At 33.4% G+C, this 20,101-nt stretch overlaps 1 protein-coding gene across 10 annotated transcripts in view; it reads left to right on the forward strand.

Annotated features, from left to right (window-relative positions):
* MYO9A (myosin IXA) overlaps nt 1-20,101 on the forward strand; it is a 239,386-nt gene that overhangs the window by 93,230 nt on the left and 126,055 nt on the right. For 9 of the 10 annotated variants that reach the window (XM_025040332.1, XM_025040333.1, XM_025040331.1 and 6 more), the window contains 3 exons: nt 1,022-1,163; nt 4,742-4,937; nt 14,618-14,737. In XM_025040332.1, the coding sequence (XP_024896100.1) occupies nt 1,022-1,163; nt 4,742-4,937; nt 14,618-14,737 (458 nt within the window). The remainder of the gene's footprint in view (nt 1-1,021; nt 1,164-4,741; nt 4,938-14,617; nt 14,738-20,101) is intronic. The other variant, XM_025040335.1, reaches the window with a different exon arrangement.

A 20,101-nucleotide genomic window follows, 5' to 3' on the forward strand; every position in this document is an offset into this window, starting at 1 on the left:
ATCTTATGGATTAGGAGACCAATTCTTAAAGAAGATTACCTAGCCCAAGGTCACAGACAGAACTGGTAACCTTAACTATGGCTATGGCTATCTGACACTAAAGTCTTTTTTCCTTCCTGATTCCAGTACATCCTATATAATTAACCATTTTTGTTGTAATTTTGAAATCATTTTTCACATTAGATCTCATATTTAGCATCTTTACAAAGTCATGTCACATTATATCTCATTTCAGCTACTAAAATGAAAATATTCTTTGAAAAATACTTGCTCTCTCCTTTCTCTGTCAGTGTTATTTCCTCTGTTTGAAACTCCTACCCAATCTTTAACATCTAGCTCATAATTGCCTCCTGTATCCTGTGTGAACCTGTCCATTATTCCCAATGACTAGTGATTTTTTTCTCTTCTGAACTTTTATGTTTCTATATTTTCTGATATGTAATTACTTTGTAATAAATATTGTTTGAGTGATTCCTGGATATGAAATACTGATCAATGAGTACAATCCTATTGATATGTATTTGAAATAATAATAGATGTAATATAAAAATATATAGTCATTGGTATGGGCGAGATAATTACTATTTATTTTTTATGTGAAGAAACAGGAAAACAAAAAATGTATTTAAAAGACCTATCCACATTGAGAGATCATTCCCCTTTTGGAAGTTCTTGTCCCCAAACAACATATTATTTGGTTTTAATCATCCTATGGGTTTTATAGTAGTGTAGCACAGTGCAACCTAAGCTAAATACCTAAAGACCTGAGTTAATGTCTCAGTTTTACTTTCAAAGTGTGAGTTTGTGCAAATCATGACTTTCGATCCCTCATCTATAAAATAGGAACACCAGTTGTTGTATTCACTTTTTAGCTTGTTAGGAGAATCGGATAAGATAATATGTGAAAGTTCTGAAATTTGCTAAGTGTATTAGATGGCAATGTAATTATAATTTTTTTTTTTTTTAAAGACTATTAACTACTACATCTTTCTTTAGTGTTTTTGTTTTTGTTTTAATTCAGCTTTCCACAGGCTACAAATCAAACATTGTTAGACAAATTTAAGCATCAGCATGAAGAGAATTCTTATATTGAATTTCCAGCTGTGATGGAGCCTGCTTTCATCATAAAGCATTATGCTGGGAAAGTAAAATACGGGGTAAAGGTCAGTAAATTTTTCATTGAATATGCCTTTAGGGTACAGGTATGTTCTTAACTATACCACCATCCCTGTCACACTACTCTTCTTGTAGTTTGTTGAGACTCTTGATCAGTAACAGTTGGAGACATTTTATAAGGATACCACTAAAATTCAGATTCTACCTTATAATATATATATATTATTGTCTTAGGTGATGTTTCTGTTGATTTCCTCCTACATTCCAGTAGGTTTTTTAGATCTGAAAGGATCACATTTGTATGTCTTAAACCCACTAGTTCATCTAGATAGTTGAATTTTTCTCTTCTCTGCGTCTGTGAGGCCTGACAGAAGCTTCATGTCTTGATGCACTATTAGGTGTTTGTAAGTTTGCAATGAATATATTAAAACACTTTTAACTACTGCAGAAGAGAATCTTCATAATTTAGTCCATTTCTTGTTTGTAATTGGTGAGCTCTTACCTTTCCACCACTTGATGTTTAAGCTATGTAAGACAATTTCCCAGTGACAACATGGAGACTAGTAGAGCATTATGTTTACTCCTGGGTCTTGTGGTGAGAATCGAAATTAAGATTACTCATTCATTCATTTATTCACTTATTCAGAAAGTGTTTATTAAACACAGCATGTGTCAGAACCTGTGCTTGGTGTTTGGAATGTCCCAGTGAAATAAATGATGAATATTTTAGGCCATGAGATAGGAAAGAACTTAATACTTAATAACACAGGCCAGTGTTAATTAGATTATAGTGAACAACGGACATAGTGGCATGAAATTAATTCAGAGAATGGACAGCAAGTTAATTCCTCAGAGCTTCTAGGGCAAGTTAAAGGAGCTTGATTTTGTTGAAATTATTATGGAGAGCCATGAAATGATTTTAAAGCTGAGGATGTAATTTGTGTTTTTAAAAGATTGCTTTGATTACTTTGAGGAGAAGGAACAGTAGAGGATGGGAGTGGAAGCTGAGAGATCAAAATTAGGTAACTTTTTAAAATAGTTAAGGTGAAATGTTAGGTAAATTGAATCATGGGGTGGCAGTAGAGCTGGAAGAGATCTAGACGGTTATGAAATATATTTTGGAGGGGTAATTATTAGACCTTAATGATGGTTTCTAGTAAGTGACTTCTGACTAGCTTATGGGTGAACTTGAGGTACTGTTTTTTTCAGATAAAAAGAGAGGAAGGAACAGATTTTAGAACAAAAATTAAGAATAGCTGAGAGTAGAATAGTTGTTACCAGGGGCTAGGATGTGGGTGGATTGAAGAGATGCTGGGCAAAGGGTTCAAACTTGCTGTTAGAAGATAATAAATTCTAGAGATTTAATACACAGCTTTATTATTATAGTTAACATTGTGATTGTGACATAGTCTTCAGAGTTGTTAAGAGAATAGATCTTAAATGTTCTCATCACAAAAAAGAAGTGATAATTATACGACTTGGTGGAGATGTTAGTTAATACTACTACGGTGGTAGTCATATTGCAACACATAAATATATCTTATCAGCATGTTGTATACCTCATACAATGTTTTATGCCAGTTATACCTTAATTAAGAAGATTTTTAATGTAGTTTGAAACAAAAAAGCTCGAGCTATAAAATCATACAATGAGATATGTAAAGTATATAAATCTAAAATGTACGGAATTTTCTTATGCCCCTTCCCAGCTCATTCTTCCCCACCCAGGTAACTACTATCCTGTTTTTTTTGTCTTTAGTTTTACGTATTATTAAACTTCAGATAACTAGAAGCATACAGTATATATACTTGTGTCTGTGATTATTCATCCGTATTATCACATAGGTTGAAAGTAAAAGGACATCCATCTTGCCATCTGTACCTCTTCATTTACTTGTGAATGAAATGTGGTTTATAATTTATTCTTTAACTGGGTAATTGATAGGGTTGAATTAATTATATATAGTGCCTAATTTAGTGCCTGATGTCTTGTCTGCCCTTGGTAGATATTAGTGGTAGCGGTGATTTATATTTGAAAATTCTTAGTCTAACTAACTTTTATAGTATATACTTTTGAACAAAGGCTATTTAGGGACAAGCCAAGGACCAAGACTTCTGGCTCATTTCCCTTTTTATCCTGTTCTTAGGTGAACAAAGAAGAATTAGGAAGGGAAAGCCCTAAAGGTAATAGGATGAGTACAAATGCCTTGTAGATGTGAGAGTAAATGACATATTAGTCATGCCTCTCATAGAATCTGAAGTAGAGATATTTTGTAAAGCTGCACCAACTTGGAGTAATTTACTCACCAAGTTTTAGTCATTCCATCTGGGTGTGGTTATAGTCAGATGTCTAGATTATACATAACAGTTTGTTACCTTCCAGAGGATAAGCTTCTTGCCCTCCCTGTCTTTCTGTGGGGTATTTTAACCTATTGTGTGTGTGTGTGTGTGTGTGTGTGTGTGTACATTGTAACCCTTCTAACACCCGTGCTTTGGCAGGGTTTTTTACTGTGTATTTATGGTCCTTAGGTAATCTTAATCAGCTTTAAAAAAAATCTATATGCTGATGATATGCAAATGTATTTTCTGAAATATCTGTAGGACTCTAGACACATAAAGCTATCTTTCTAATTGATGTCTGTATACAGACTTAGTATAGTGTTTATGAGTGGATGTGTTTGAACCTCTGTTCTTCCACTTACTATGTAATAGGGGCCAAGTTAGTTAACCTCTCTGTGACTCAGTTTCCTATCTATAAAATAGGAATAATAATATCTACCTCAAGGGATTGTTAAAATGAAATGAGCTTAAATGAAACAGTACATGTAAAATGCTTAGAAGAGTACCAGCACACAGAGTAACCTCTTAATAAATTACTTTGTATTTATCATATCCTCACCATCTCAAGTTAACTTGTACAGAACTGATCTCTTGATCCCCATTTCCTAGTTCTAAACCTCTTTTTTGTAGTCTTCTCCATATCGGTATAAGTCACTGTCAGCTGTTATCTGGAATATTGCAATAGCTGGTCTCCCTTTTTCTGTGTTTTTGTACAATTCATTCCTTTCACAGCAGCCATTGGTGTTTAGAAAAAACCAGTTATCTCATGTCATTCCCTTCCAGTGACTTTCTTTTACACTTGAATAAAATCCAAACTCGTAACTCAGGCTTATATAGTCTGCATAGCCTATTTGTCTAATCTTTTACCATAATCACCCTTGCCCAGAATGCTCCAGCCCTTGGTCTTACTGCTTTTCTCCTAAATTGTCCAATAGGTAGTAGGCGTTCCTTTTGCTTAGAATGCTGTTCCTGACCTTATGTTTACCTCCTTTTTTTATTCAGCTCTTTTGTCATTTTATGTGATACTCCTTCAGAGAAACTCTTCCTGACCAGTGTTTCACAAGTTGCAAAAAAATTGTGGACTATTCTAAGTTTAAAGTAGTACAGAATCTAATAGTTTTAGTGTTGGATGGAACTTTATAGAAAATATCTGATCCAGTTAGCTACTTAGTACAGAAATGACTTCTATAGTTCTTATTCAACCACCACCATTCAAAGATGTTGCCTATTGTCTTCTTGGTTTAATAATTTTTTCAAAAATAACACTGGTACTTTTTTCATGTAGGATTTCCGGGAAAAAAATACAGATCATATGCGGCCTGACATTGTAGCTCTTCTGAGAAGTAGCAAAAATGCATTTATCTCTGGGATGATTGGAATTGATCCTGTAGCTGTTTTTCGATGGGCAGTTCTCCGAGCTTTTTTCAGAGCCGTGGTTGCGTTCAGAGAAGCTGGGAAAAGACACATTCAGAGAAAAACTGGTAAGCTATTAGTATTAGTATTCTGCAATGCTTCATCTTTTAATTTTTTACCTCTCTGATGAGTAGAAATGTAATTTTATTCTGTTCTGTTTTCTTACCATACCCTAACATGTTTCAGATGTGATTCGTTATAGTGAACTTTATCTGATCAAATTAAATAGATATATGGTACGTGTGTATATGTGTGTTTTTATTCATAATTACTGATGGGAATAATTAGTGTAAAGTGCCTGGTATTTAGTAGGCACTCAGTAAGACATTGGCATGATTTTTAAGCAAAAAGTGAAATATAATTATAATTTAATTATATAGAACTTAATATTGGTACCTTTCTTTGTTTTCCTCATGCCATAGTTTTTACTAGACATGAAACAATTTAATGTGGAAGTATAAATTGGGAGACAGAAAAATTAGGATGGAGATAGTATAGAATAGTGGAGATAACCTGGCTTCAGTAATTAATCAAGTTTCATCTTTTCTCTTGACTGATTTTGCTATCATTAGCAGTTTTTCTTGGAGTGTTAATACTGCCTTCAAAATTTATAAAGTGTTCATTTTTTTTCCTCTTACCCTGAACTCAGTTTATTGAATTTTACTTTGAAATTTAAATATGGTTATAGCAGTTTACTTTTTCTGTGTACCTCCCTGTTAAATCATAAAATACTCCATTTCACATTCTGTGGGAGGGCATCTTCATAAGCACTTGTTACCTACTGAAATCATACTGTTGTTTGCTGTAGCTCTAGCCTTAGACTAGAGCTGCATAGTGAGGATTTTCTAATATATATGTAGTTGTGTAAAATAAATTTCTGCCCAGAGAAGCTTCAGTAGAAGTGTACTGGGACACACCTATGCTTTCAGGGCTCTCAGACTTACTTATATGGCTTTTTGGCATGTGTACTAGCAGTAAAACTTTAAATTCAGGTTTGATATATTGCAAATGAATACATTTATTTGGGAGGTTGTATTTCTAAAATGAGAGGCAAAAACTAATTTAATTTTTGTTTTTCAGATTTTAATGTGTGCAAACTGTCTTTTATGTATAGGGAGAGTTGTATTTTTTTTTTTTTTTAGAGTAACACTTTAAACCTGCTTTGCTTTTTACAAAGTTATTTCTAAGAAGTATCTTTGCAAAAAGCTTTAAGGAAAAGTTTTTTGTTGTTTTTTTTTAATTAAGCTATGTTCTTCTTATGAATGATGAAAATTTAGAAATTGGTAAGTATTCTGCTAAGATGTAACTAAGAGAAGAAACTTTTCTTCTATTTACTATTAAATATGTCTTTTTCCATAAAGATTATTCATATTGTATGCTCCTTTGGCATTTAAAATATTATTTATGGAAACTGGATATATGTTCATAATAATTTATACAAGATATGCAGTGTAATTAATGATCAATATACTGAGCCTGTATTATCTCTACTTTGATAATTTCTGGATTCTTCTTGTTTTCTAATTTATTTTTACTTTCTGGCCCTCATAGAGCTTTCAAAAAGAATTTCAAAAAATTCTTTTTGAAAACTTTTATTATCACAAAGTGAAGATACCCTGTAACTGCCACCTAGGTTAAGAAAAAGAATGTTACCAACACCCTAGAAGTCTCCCTTGGATGAACTTTGAAATTTTACTCTTTATCAAAGAGAAGAAAAAAACTGTAGTTTATTTGCAGTTTTAGGCAATGAGTGAGCAGATATTTTATAGGGAATAATTGTTTGTATTATAGTATATTAGTGTCAGTACCTGCATTAAGCAAGCATTTTTGCTCCCTCCACACTACTCACCACATACTATTTTCTGATGGGTTTGGGATAAAAAGATACCATAAAGTTAGAAATTGTTGCATTGCAAAATGAAAACTACTAGAATAACTGAAAATGGATTAAGTAGTAGATTTATAACATTTATAATGACTATAAATAATATACAAACATAGTGAAACAAGAATTGGAGTTTAAGCAGAAGCAGAATGTATGGAAGGCAGAAGGTAACCAAGTTTAGATCTTGAATGAGTATAAAGGGTCAAACATAATACTTCTAATGAAGAAAGAAGATGTAGACTGCAGAAGTGCAATATTACTTCTTTTGTGAGTATCAGTGGACCCTTAGCTAATTGTCAACAAATATCCTTATGACGCTCAAAAAAATTCTGGATTTTCTTAAAGAATTCCCTGACATTATTTTTCTTCATTAAACCAACTGAGCACAAATGAGAAGATCAAATTAAAAACTTCTAACTGTTATTTTTTGTGGACTTTCAAATTAAAGGACACAGTACTATTTTAAGTCCCTTAAATCAAAATTAATTCAGTTTATTCTTTTAAAGAGTAAATTTGTTAAAATTGTGGAGTGTATATTTTGGTGATCAGGAAACCATAACATGTTCTTTGTGGCATCATATAAGTAAGCAGTCTGAGTGAAGCCACATGTTGGCCCTGCTGGGAGATGGAATGAGAAATGGTAATGATTAATCTCGTCAGCAGTGAGATATTGAGGAACAGATATTCCAGTGCTATCATCTACCTTGCTTCTGATTTACTATTCCTGAATAAGAAAGAGCCTGGATGAGAGCACATATAGGGGAGATGATCACTTGACCCTGAATTATACAGTATGTAGATGTGAGTGCAGTAATGCTCTATTTACTTCTTTTGGAGTTACCATCTATGTATACAAAGAGGAATTTTAATCATTCCAAAAAGACTAGATAGAGATGGAGCGTTCAATTGTGGCATTGGGATAAGAAGCAAGAACAAGAGAGTTCAAAGGGCCATTCAGTTTTTTCATTTATCAGTAGAGAAGCTAAACCATTCATATAGTGTCTGCAGATAGAGAGCTTTAATGATTCCCACTTAACCTGTTCCTCTTCCCCACCCCACTCAGTGGACTCTGTGACTCTAATGTGCTCCCATTTGTTTCTGCAAGTGGGAAAAGGGTTTCAATGACCACGTATTTTCAGAATTGACCTGGTACTGAAACTGATTTGGATTATCACCAGGAGTCTTATATGTCTACGTAGTGCTCTGTCCACAATTCAGCCCAATATTTAATACAGTTAAGTGGATGTTAACAAACACAACCCTGGTCATTATTTATAAATCACTTCTGTATCAGATACTATAGTGTGGTGGTTAAAGGGTAAGGATTTTATTTTGAATGTCAGTGAAATGATAGAGTAAGGACCTCTGAAAATTCTTTCCATAAAAGTGACAAAAACACTTGCAAAAAGTGTCAGCATAACTTGGTCAGAACTCAGGAAATTCATCAAAGGCTTGCAGTAATTTGGGAAGTGTTTGTACAATGAAAAAAGGCTGAATATTGGTAAAGACAGTGTACTTTGTAGTGTATTGATTTGCAATATTCGCATCCCTCCCTCCCTAGCTACACTGAAATCCACAGGTTGAAGCACAGTGAAAATCAGCAGTGTGATAGTCACTAGGGGAAGTAGAAGAGTATTAGAGCTCCTTCAAAGCCCCATCCTCAGAGAATTTTCATTTTTTAGTCTATCAAATGGTTCCCTGGAAGACCCCTCTTGCAAATGCTTGCCTTAGTGCTTGCCCAGTGCTTAGCCTTTAACCTAGGGTTGATGTCCAAAAACAATCAAAAGGAATTGTTGAATATTAAAACTGCCTGATGCGGTAGATAATAGTTGGGGCAAAAGCTGACCAAAGTGCATAAAAGGAAAAGCTAGAGAATGAAGTATCCATAATGGCTTTGAAAAGTTCCCAAATATTTATGGGAATCTGGATAACCATTAATATGCATAAGGCTGTGTACATGCCCAGGGCTATGGACATACTCACTCAGGAAAGACCTAAGAAGATAATGATCACTCATCTCCGGATAACCTTCAGCTACTTGGTAAGCAAGAGGTGAAAGACAATGCAGAGTTGTAAACTGCCACTTAGCTGAGTGTTGAAGGTGTGTCCCAACACATACACAGTGACACTTGACAAAGAATGGGAGATTTATTGGTTTCAGGAATATTCAGATATCCATCCACAATCATTAGCTGACCACTAAGCTAACTGAGCAGAGATTTCTGTGGTCACATGTGACAAAGAATACAAACTTTACAAAATCAGTTCAGGAAGTCCTAAACAAATAGCAACAACTACAAGAAACAGCAACAACAATATATCTGGAGAGAAAAGAGAATCTGATTTCCAGAGTTGTCATGTTATATTATTTAAAATGTGTGGTTTTCTGCACAAAATAATGAGACATGTAAAGAAACAGGAAAATATTACTCATACAGAGGAAAAAGGAATCAATAGAAACTGTCTCTGAGGAAAGTCAGACATTGAACTTAGTACAGTCATTAAGCTATTTTAAATAAGTTCAGAGACCTAAGGCAACCACAGCTAAAGAACTAAAGGAAACTATGAGAACAATGTCTCACCAAATAGAGAGTGTTAATTTATATATAAATTTTGAAGTGGGAAAAAAATACAATGACTGACATGAAAAATTCACTAGAATTCAGCCCCATAATTGAATAGGCAGAAGTCAGAATTGGTGAACTTGAAGACAGATCAGTTGAGATTATCAGATCTAAGAAACAGAAACAAAAAGAATGCAGAAAAATGAACAGAGCTTCTAGACCTGTGGGAAATCAATAAAGCATACTGACTTTAGGGAGTCCAGAAGGAAAGGAGAAAATTGGGTAGCAAGGATATTTATTTTAAGAAATAATGCCCCCCCCAAAAAAAAGAAAAGGAAAAAGGAAATAATGGCCCAAACTTGTCATATTTGATGAGAATATTAATCTACAAATCCAAGAAGCTCAAAAAGCTCTACAAACTACCAGAAGGGTGAATTCAAAGAGATTCAGATTTAGATATAAATATAATTAAACTGTTCAAAGATAGAGAGTATTAAAAGCTCCCCACAAAGCAAAGCCAGGGGACAGTGACTTCACTGATGAATTTTATCAAATTCTTAAAGAAGAATTCACACCAGTTTTTTTATAAACTCATCCAAAAAAAAATGGAATATGAGGAAATACTTTTATTCTGATTGTGTGTAGCCAGTAGTACCCGGATACCAAACAAGAAATCACAAAAATGAAAACCACAAACCCAAATTCCTCAACAAAATCCTTGCATACTGAATCCAGCAATATGTAAAAAGTGTTATACGTTATACACCATGACATGGTGGAATTTACCCATGAATGCAAGGTTGTTTTAACTTACAAAAATTAAATCAATGTAGTACACCACATTAACAGAATAAAAGACAGAAATCACACCATTACCTCAGTAGATACAGAGAAAGCACTTAACAAAAGCCAACACATTTTTGTACTTTTCATTATTAAAAACATTGAACAAAGAAGGAATAGAAGGGGACTTCTTCAGCCAGATAAGGGGATCTACGTTAAACCCAAAGCATTACATCATACTTGATGGTGAATGAGTAAATGCTTTTCTCCTAAGATCAGAAACAAGACAAAGACGTTTGCTCTCACTGCTTCTATTCAACATTGTCTTGGAGGTTCTGATTAGCTAGGCATGAAAAAGAAATAAAAGAATTCACATAGGAAAAGGAAGAAACCATTTTGTTTGCAGATGACATATTGTGTATAGAATACCCTTAGGAATCCACCAAAAAACTGTTAGAGCTAATAAATGAGGCCATCAGGGTTGCAGGATACAGAGTCAATGTGGAAAATCAGTTGTACTTAGCATGCTAGCAATGCACAACCTGAAAATGAAATTAAGTTGGTGCTCCAATTAGAAGAGCACAAATAAGTATAAAATCTTTAAAAATAAATTTAATTAAAGAATTGTAATTCATATTTTAAGTTGAAAAACTTAAAAGAATACCCAAATAAATGGAAAGATTCTATTTTTGTGCATTGGAAGGCTTAAAATAGGTAAGATGGCAATACTTCATTGTCATAACATCAGCTACCTGTATGCAGAAATGGACAAGTTAATCCTAAAATTGATATGTATAGAATCCAGAAATGTAGGAAGAACAAAATTGGAAGACTCACATTTCCTAATTTGGATTAATCAGTAATTCTTCAACATGACACCTAAAGCATAAACAACCAAAGTAAAAATGGATAAATTAACTTCATCAAAATTAAAGACTTTTGTGCCTCAAAGGACACTATTAAGAAAATGAGATGACAACCCACGAATGATAGAAAGGATTTGTAAATCATGTATCTGTTAACTGGTATCTAGAATATACACAGAATTCTTACAATTCAGTAATAAACTAATAACCCAATTAAAAAGGATCTGAAAAGACATTTTTCCATAGAAGATCTGCAAATAGTCAATAAACATGAAAAAATGCTTGACATCATTTATTAGAGAAATGCAAATTTAAACCATGGTGAGATACCACTTCACATCTAATAGGATGGCTACAACAAAAAAGACAATAACAAATGTTGGTAAGGATGTGGTGAATTTGGAAACTTTATATATTACTTTATATATTACTGGTAGAAATGTAAAATGATGCAGCCACTTTATAAAACAGCCTCATAGTTAGAATTTACCTAGCACTTCCAGTCTATCAAAAAAATATAAAACACGTTCAAACAAAAACTTATACATGATGTTCTTAGCAACATGTTCATAATAGCCAAAGGGTGGCAACAACTCAAATTCCTATTAAGTGGTGAATGAATAAACAAAATGTGTTATATACTTACAATGAAATGTTATTCTGCCTTATAAAGGAATGAAATATTAGTACTTGTTATAACATGGATGAACCTTGAAAGCATTTTGCTAAGTGAAAGAAGTCAGCCACAAAAAGCCACATATTTTATGATTCCATTTATATGAATGGCAAGACGTCATATATCCCTACTGAGTAACATTATTCAGCAATAAAAAGGAACAAACCACTGATACTTGTAATGAATGAGTCACAAAAAATAAATTGAGCAAAAAAGCCAGACATGAAAGAAAACATACTGTATGATTTCATTTAGTTTAAGATTAGGCAAAGTAATATACTGTAGAGTGATAACAGTATCATAACTTGATTGCCTCTGGGTGAGGTGAGAGTGATATTGACTTGAAGAGGGTAAAATAACTTGCTGAAATGATAGGTTCTATATCTTGATGGAAGATTATGTGGTTGTAAACATTTGTTTAAACCATCAAATTGTATACTTGAGATTGTTGGATTTTACCTTGTGTGAAATATACCTTTAAAAAATGGCCCAAGGCCTGGTAGCTGGCATTATAGAAATTGCTATAAGATTAGATACATGGCTTCAGGTCTGAAAGATATAGTGAAGCTGGAATTAAGCCTCTGTTATGTGGTCAGGAACTTCAAAGAGTTTGTCACTGAAAAGATAATTGCAAAATTCTTTCCTTTGACCTTGCCAAGAACCTTAGCAATATATGTTAGGCCTTAGGTAAGGTTTTCTAAAAAGTCACTAAAAAAGTTACCTCTAAAATAAAATCAGTGTCCCACATCTTCACTATGCATGGGTATGGGGTATGAATTTATGTTGTATGTTTTGTGCATCATCTCAAGATAAGAAATTATTAAAACTAAACCACAAGCTAACATAAGCAAGCATTATATAAACCTCTTTTAAAAATATTTCTTAGGAAATAACCCCTACTGAAAATGTACTTAAAAACCATCTTAGGAAATCAAACCACTTAACAGGGAGTTGGTACACACAGTAAACAAAAGGAATATTATTTTAAGGTTTGGAAATACTGTTTTATATAGTTCGTAAAATAATGTTTAAAATAGAAGGCATAGAAAGCAGAATGAAAGAACAAATGGAATTAAAAAAAAAAAACAAACAACTAAGGCATAATGGTGAGACACAAAACAGCCACAGATCAAAATTACCCATATCCAAATGGCATTGCCACAATTTATTACATAAAATAGAAAATAGAGTACAGTGGTTGTGGTAAAGTTGAGTGATTTCTTAAAACTAGATAATAATTTAGTGCATTCAATATCCTGAACTTTTTAAACACTTAGAAAACACTTTAATAACATAATCATACTTCTGACTAGCAAGTTATCAAGCTAGCTATTGAGGGGCCTGAAAGTCTGATGATAACTCTTTAAAATTACAATGTAGATGGAGTATGAGTAGAACTCACCAGGTATTTTTTTCCCTCAAATAGTTCTCTTCAACTGATCTCTCTCCTCCTTCCCCCAGCTAAGTAAGTATAGGCTAGTTTGAGTCTAAGTATTCATTCTCTAAGCAGCCTATCAAGGTGGGGAATTATTGGTAATAATGAGAATAGCATATTTTTTACTGAGGTATCTTTTGACTAAGAAATGACAAGTAACTTGTAAATAGTTGTTTCTTTTTGGAACATTTAACATTTGCAATTATGGGCTCTCCATATTGGATAAATGAGATAATTTTATTAGCTTACATTTTTATTATTGGATAATGAAAATAATTTCAAATTCATTTTCTTTAAAAAAGGATGGTATTTATGTTTATATTATTATCTAATTTTATGGTATCATAAGATTTCATCTCCTTAGCTAAAGTGTAGATGCTTTTTCTCTGGATGTAGAAATCCAGGTTAAGGAGTTATAGATAGACAAAACCATGCTTTGTAATCCTCTTTGAATTGCTCTGCCTCTGTTTAACTTTTTAAAAGATTCTGCCTTGAGAACTATTCATAGATAGTACCTCATTCCTAATTATACAGTAAATTTGCACCAATGGAACTTTAGTTCATTGTTTATGTGTTGCTTAATTTGCCTCTGTTGTTGACTATTCACTTTTGTTTTTTAAAGGAAATGTGCATAAGTTTGAACTTAATGTTCTAACTAACTCTAGAGATAGTTCTATGAGTAAAAGGTACTTAAGTCCTCCTAAACTTAGAAAATCTGTATTTCTCTTTTAAATCAATTTATTGCTAATATTTATGGTACTGAAACTTCCTCTCCTTCCCTTTATTGCTCGAGTGATTCACTGTTTCGGTAGTCCTAATCTGGGGCTTTGGTCCTTACCCAAAAGTGCTCTTTTCCTTTTTCCACCAGTAGTTGATTCTGTTTCACTTTACTAAGCAGTGGTGGTGAGGTGCACATTTTACAGCTTTGTTTTTAGATTTACAAATATAGAAGTGCTGCTGGGTTTTCCTGCTCTTTGGTGCTTTCTTCCTACTCTTCCAACATTGACACACACTTGCTGGAATTCCTACAAGTGTTGTTAATTGCAAAATTTGTGAAAGAATTGTTTAACTTTTGGTAAATTGTTTTGAGTAAACTTCTCTTTGGGATTCATCAACGTTCCTTGCATTGTTGCCAACTATATGCTAATTATATTTCATACTTGATAAAAATGAGTCCACTAAAAGAAAAACCAAAAAAACTAAACCATATAAATAGTTTTTGAAATGTGCTTAGTATTTTAAATTAGACTTTTTGTTGTAGTTCACAAATTAGATATTTTAGTATGGTGTTAACATACAACACCTTGAGTACTAAAGACGACATTTTGAATACGTAAAAAGGACCTTTATTTTTTTTCTGTTGTGTAATTTCCTCAAATTAATTGGAAAAATCATTCACATTTAACTTCTGTTGCTTGGTATATTTTTATATACTCTTAAGATAGTTGGCAGCATTGTCCTTGATTCTCTATTGGTTTGGGCTTATATAATGTCTTTTTCTTTTCTCCATTTTTTTTTGTTTTTCTTTTGCTTCTTAAGGACATGATGATACAGCGCCATGTGCAATTTTGAAAAGTCTGGATAGTTTTAGCTTTCTCCAACACCCAGTCCACCAGAGGAGCTTAGAGATTCTGCAGAGGTGCAAGGAAGAGAAGTACAGTAAGGCTGCAAATCCTGATAAATTCTCTGTCATCACATATCCATTTGGAAATGGACACCAGGAGCATTACACCAGGGTGGGACATAAATTGTATAGGCAATGTGACCTCCATAAGCCTTTGACCAGTTGGTCTCAGGATATTTTCATTGAAACTTTAGTTTTTTTCTCTCGAAAAAGTTGATATTCTTCTTCTTTTAAGCCACATGACTATTTGCCTGTGATCCTTGAGTTAATTGTACTTGGTTATGGACTCTGACTTGGTTTTCATTTTTGGCTTTAAAGTAGCCGAGAATGGGCATAAATGAATAACAATTTTTTTCTCGCCGACTTTTTTTTTAAAGCTTTCTTGAAATCTAATTGAGATAAAGTAAACTGCATGCAAAAGCATTGAGTTTGGTAAGTTTTCACATATATGGACCTGTGAAATCATTACCATAATCAAGATGATTAATATATCCCACACTGCCAGAAGTTTCCCCTGCTCTTTTCTAATTACGGCTAATTTTTATGCTTGCTTATGCTTGAATTTCAAAATCAGCAGTGGAGCTTTTATGTATCATTGGTAAATCCATTTAGTTTGATTGCAGTCCTTCTAGCAGACTTTCCTATGTCTGGTTTAGAGCAAAGATACTACCTTAATGTTTTGGCTTAAGGAAGAATTACAGAATCATAGTGGGTGTTCTTTTTAAAATAAAATAGGTGTGAAAAAATGCCCTAGGTCTCCATTTCCTCCTTATCTATTGGTTATAATTATTCTGCATGAAAATGAGTTCTTTTGGTTGTTGTGGGTTTACAGTTATTTGGCTATGCTATAGGGAGAATAAAGGAATACTCAGAATACTTGAAGCCTAACTCAGAAATTTGCATATAATGGACCTAAATTACTTACATATTCTGTTCTCAGCGTTTTACAAATCACCACAGATATACTTTGCTAATTTCACAGTTCTTTGATTGAAATTCCATGAAATTTTAGTATCCAGTTATCAGTGAATATAAGTAGAATTCCTAAAAGCAAATGTTGTGGGTTTTTTTTTTTCCATTCTTACTTTTGCTGTCTTGATATAAATAAGAAAATGTGTGATGTATATTGAAAAATATTTAAAATATTTTCTCAGAACAAAGGTAAGTATTCCATTTAAAAAAGACATCTTTAATTGTTACTCTTAATTATTGCTATTATTTCTAAAAGGTATACAAGTCTTTATTCCAGTTATCCATCTTACTTTTCTAAATCTTTTAATCCATGGGATATTGTTTAAGATAGTCTACAAATCTTTTATGAGAGATTAAATTCTTTTTAACTTTTAAAAGTTGGAAGTGGTTTATTTGTTTTGTTGATTTTTGTGACTCTCATCCTGACAACCCTGGGCTTGAATGTATTTCAGCTTGGTATATGTGGGTCCAGAATAGGAAGGCACCAATTTTAGCACAGGCTGCATGAGGAAATTGTACATTTGTCTGTGTTCACATGCAAGTTTATTTCTACATTTGTGAAAGTTGGAGCTTTTCCATTATTTTAGGTAGGTTATTCCATTTTCCATTGTAGTACTACTAATAATTAAAATTTTATAATATATAAAATTATAAATTCAAGTTCAGGAGATTTTTTTTTTTTTTTAAATGAGGGGACTGCCAGTTTTAGGTAATGGTAAATTAGTGAGGTTACAATGCTAAAACCTGGAAAAATTGATGAGGTTACAATGCTAAAACCTGGAAAAGTTTAAAAACAAACAATTTGAAAGCATTGGAAAAAGACTCAAAGGACTAAAAGACCAAAAAAGGCCAAAAAGAAGCAGAAATCAGAGGAGAGTCATTCATTAAAGTAGTGGGTAAGAATTGTGAATGTATAGCTTTTTGCACAAAGTACTTTCCAACTCCTGTAACTCCAGAGACAGAAAACCATAACCATACTAGCTTGAGATGTCAGAGGACAAAGCTGAGAACTGGCAAGCAGCTTGGAATTAGGAGGAAAATCATATGAGAGAGCTACCAAAGGGCTGAAACCCAAAGTTAGAGTATGAATTCTGTCAACCATACCTGGCTGACTGCTTTGAGCATGCAGGAAAGACTATAGGAGCCCTGTCAAAAGAGCACTGCAAACCAATTGGGAGATAACCTTTGAAAGAGGCAACTGCAGGTTGAGATTTGCAAGTTCGTTGCTTTTTGTATCTGTGTGTAGCTCTTGTGTGGGCAGAGCTGAATATTTACTTCTTTAGTTGGAATTCCATTTAGTAGAGAAAAGCAGAAAAATATTTGAAAATATACTGGCTGAAAAAAACACTAGCTTAGAGATCCAAGAACAGTGACCTCCAAGTAGAGTAAATACAAAAGAAAACCACAACTAGGCATACTATAGGCAATATGCAGAATACCAAAGATAAAGAGAAAATCTTGAAAGAAGCTAAGGGAAAGTATGGCATACTAAATACTGGGGAATAATGGTATGATTAACATCTGACTTCTCATTAAAAGCAATACAGGCTGAAAGATATCCAAAAATTATAACTAAAATAAAAGCAAAACAAAACTAAGCCCCAAAACTAAAAAAAAACTTTCAGGAAAAATTTCTATATTTGTAGTTGGAGACCAGACAGGTTAACGATCTGTTAGAAGAAAAATCAACAGTTTTCAAAATCCAGTGTTATTATCCACAATGTCCAATTATCAGTTAGCAAAAGTATCCTTCGAAAATAAAGCCAAAATAGAGATGTTTTCAGATAAACAGAATTTGAGAGAATTTGTCACCATGATACGTATTCTATGTGAAATGGTCATGGAAATTATACAGGCTATAGGGAAATGACACCTCCAGGTGGTAACTGGGATACATAGTAGAGTCTGTAAAGTTTTTCTGCAAAGGGCTATACAGTAAACATTTTAGGTGGTCTGTGTTGAAACAACTCAGTTCTGCTGTGAAAGGAGCCATAGACAATACATAAACAAATGGGCATGGCTATGTTCCAATAAAACTTTATTATATACACTGAAATTTAAATGTCATGTAATTTACACACGTCACAAAAATATTCTTCCATTGATTTTTTTCCTCAAGCGTTTAAAAATGTAAAAACCATTCTTAGTTTGCATCCATGTGAAAACATAGTGGGTTTGATTTGGCCCGTGGGCTCCAGTTTACTGATAATGTGAATTGTTGGAAGGAATAAAGAAACCAGAAATAATAAATATGTCTAAAAACAAATGAATATACATACTTTTTACTTCCTTATCTTAATTTCTTTAAAAAAGATATATGACTAAGGTAAAAATAATTATATTTGGATATGAATATTATTACATATGGGAGACTCCATAGTGTAGTAGTTAGCACATCTGCTTTACACGCAGAAGGTCCTGGGTTTGCACCCCAGGTGGAGCCACGGACCATACCCTGGATGCACTAGGCCCTGGGTGGCCAGGTCCCAGGCGCACGCCGTGAACATGTGTGAGGAGATGCCCCACCTCCAGTTCTTAAGGGGAAATGGCAACATCCATAGGTCAGGAGTGGAAGTGGGGGTGGGGGAATTAAAGAGGGGGAAAATTATTACATTTTTCTGGTGGATTAAAATGTGTCTACAGATTCTTTGGTACTCCTCCCTTCAGAAGGCATGTGCTATCCTTTATGACTTGCTTCTAACAAATGGAACGTGGTTGAAGTGACAGTGTGTGTGACCTTTGAGATTAGACATATAAAGTATTGTAGCTCTTTTTCCTTTTTTCATTTCTGGTGCTCCTACCTTTCTGCCATGACTATCCTCGGAGATTTGGTCAGGAGGAAATTAGAGGGGTAGGGGTATATTGGGGTTTGTGGGAGTTTAAACTGCAGCCCCACTTCTGCAAAGGTCAGGAGCCCTGGAAAGGAGAAGGAATAAATTGGTAGGAGGACTAGAAAGAGGGTAGAATAGAAGAATCTCATTTCAATTTGAACTTATACTTTTGAACTTCAATCTAGTTTTGGGACAGTGGAGATTATGATGTTTGAGTGCCTTAATGTCTCTGACCTCAGGCATTAGTATGGTCACACAAATGGTTGAAATTTAAAGTATGTTGTCTGACCAAAATGGAATTAAAATATAAATTAATAATTTATTTATCTGAGAAACCCTTATATATTTGGAAAATAAACAACACGTATAAATAACTCATGAGTTATGCAGCTAAAGAAGTGCTTAGAAGAAAATTGATAGCTTTAAATATTTATATTAGAAAAAATAAAGTCAAAAATTAATGGTCTAAGCTTTCACCTTATGAAGCAACAACAGGAAAAACTTATTAGACCCAAAACAACTAGAAGTAAACGATAAAAATAAGAGCTAAATTCAGTGAATAGGAAACAGACCAAAAGTAGAGAAGATCAGTGGAAACCAAAAGCTGGTTTTTCTAAAAGAATAATAAAGTTGATAAAATTTGAGCCTAGCACTGTCCAATAGCACTTTCTGTGAAGATGGAAATGTTTTCCAACTATGCTGTCCAAAACTGTGGATATTAGCCACATGTGGCCTTTAAGTCCCTGAAATTAAAAAAAAACAAAAAAAACAAACCCCCCGAAGCTCTAATTAAATCACCTTAAATTTGAATGGCCACATATGGCTAGTGACTGCTGAATTGGAAAGTGCAGTTCCAGCCATTCTGATCAAGGAACATGAGTGAAGAACAAAGCTATTATCTGGAATGAAAGAGTAGACACAGTTGTATATGGTACAGACATCAAAGATCGAGGAAAAATTATGAACATTATGCCAATAAATTCAACAGATGAAATGGACAAGGTCATTGAATGTCAACAAGTCATCTAACTGGACCAAGGAAAAATAGAAAATCCGATTAGTCTTATATCTATTAATGATGTCGGATTTATAACTAAACTCTCCCCACATACAAGCACAAAAAAGTTCAGACCCAGGTAGCTTCAGTAGTGAATTTTATTTAAGGAATATTTAATTAAGAAAGGAGTAATACCAGTTCTCATCTCCTTCAGAAAATATAGAAGTGAGGAGTACTATATAAATCATATCATGAGGTCAGTATTATTACTCAAATACCAAAACAAGACAAAAATGTTATAGGAAAACTCAGACCAATATTCTTCACTATGATTGTTGTAAAAATCCTGAATAAGAGCACATAGAATTCAGGAATATATTAAAGGATAATATATGATAATTAAGTAGAATTTATTGTAGGAATGTAAGATTGGTTGATAATAGAAACTCAATCAATATACCTTACCATATTAACCATCTAAAAAAGAAAAAAAAAACACAATTAGTTCAGTAGATGGATAAAAAGAGTTTGTCACAATTCTATACCCATTTCTATATAAAAACTTAGCAGCCTAGGACTAGAAGGCAGCTTTTTCAACT

The sequence above is a fragment of the Pteropus alecto genome, unplaced genomic scaffold (assembly GCF_000325575.1).
Source record: "Pteropus alecto unplaced genomic scaffold, ASM32557v1 scaffold38, whole genome shotgun sequence".
Classification (NCBI taxonomy): Eukaryota; Metazoa; Chordata; class Mammalia; order Chiroptera; family Pteropodidae; genus Pteropus; species Pteropus alecto.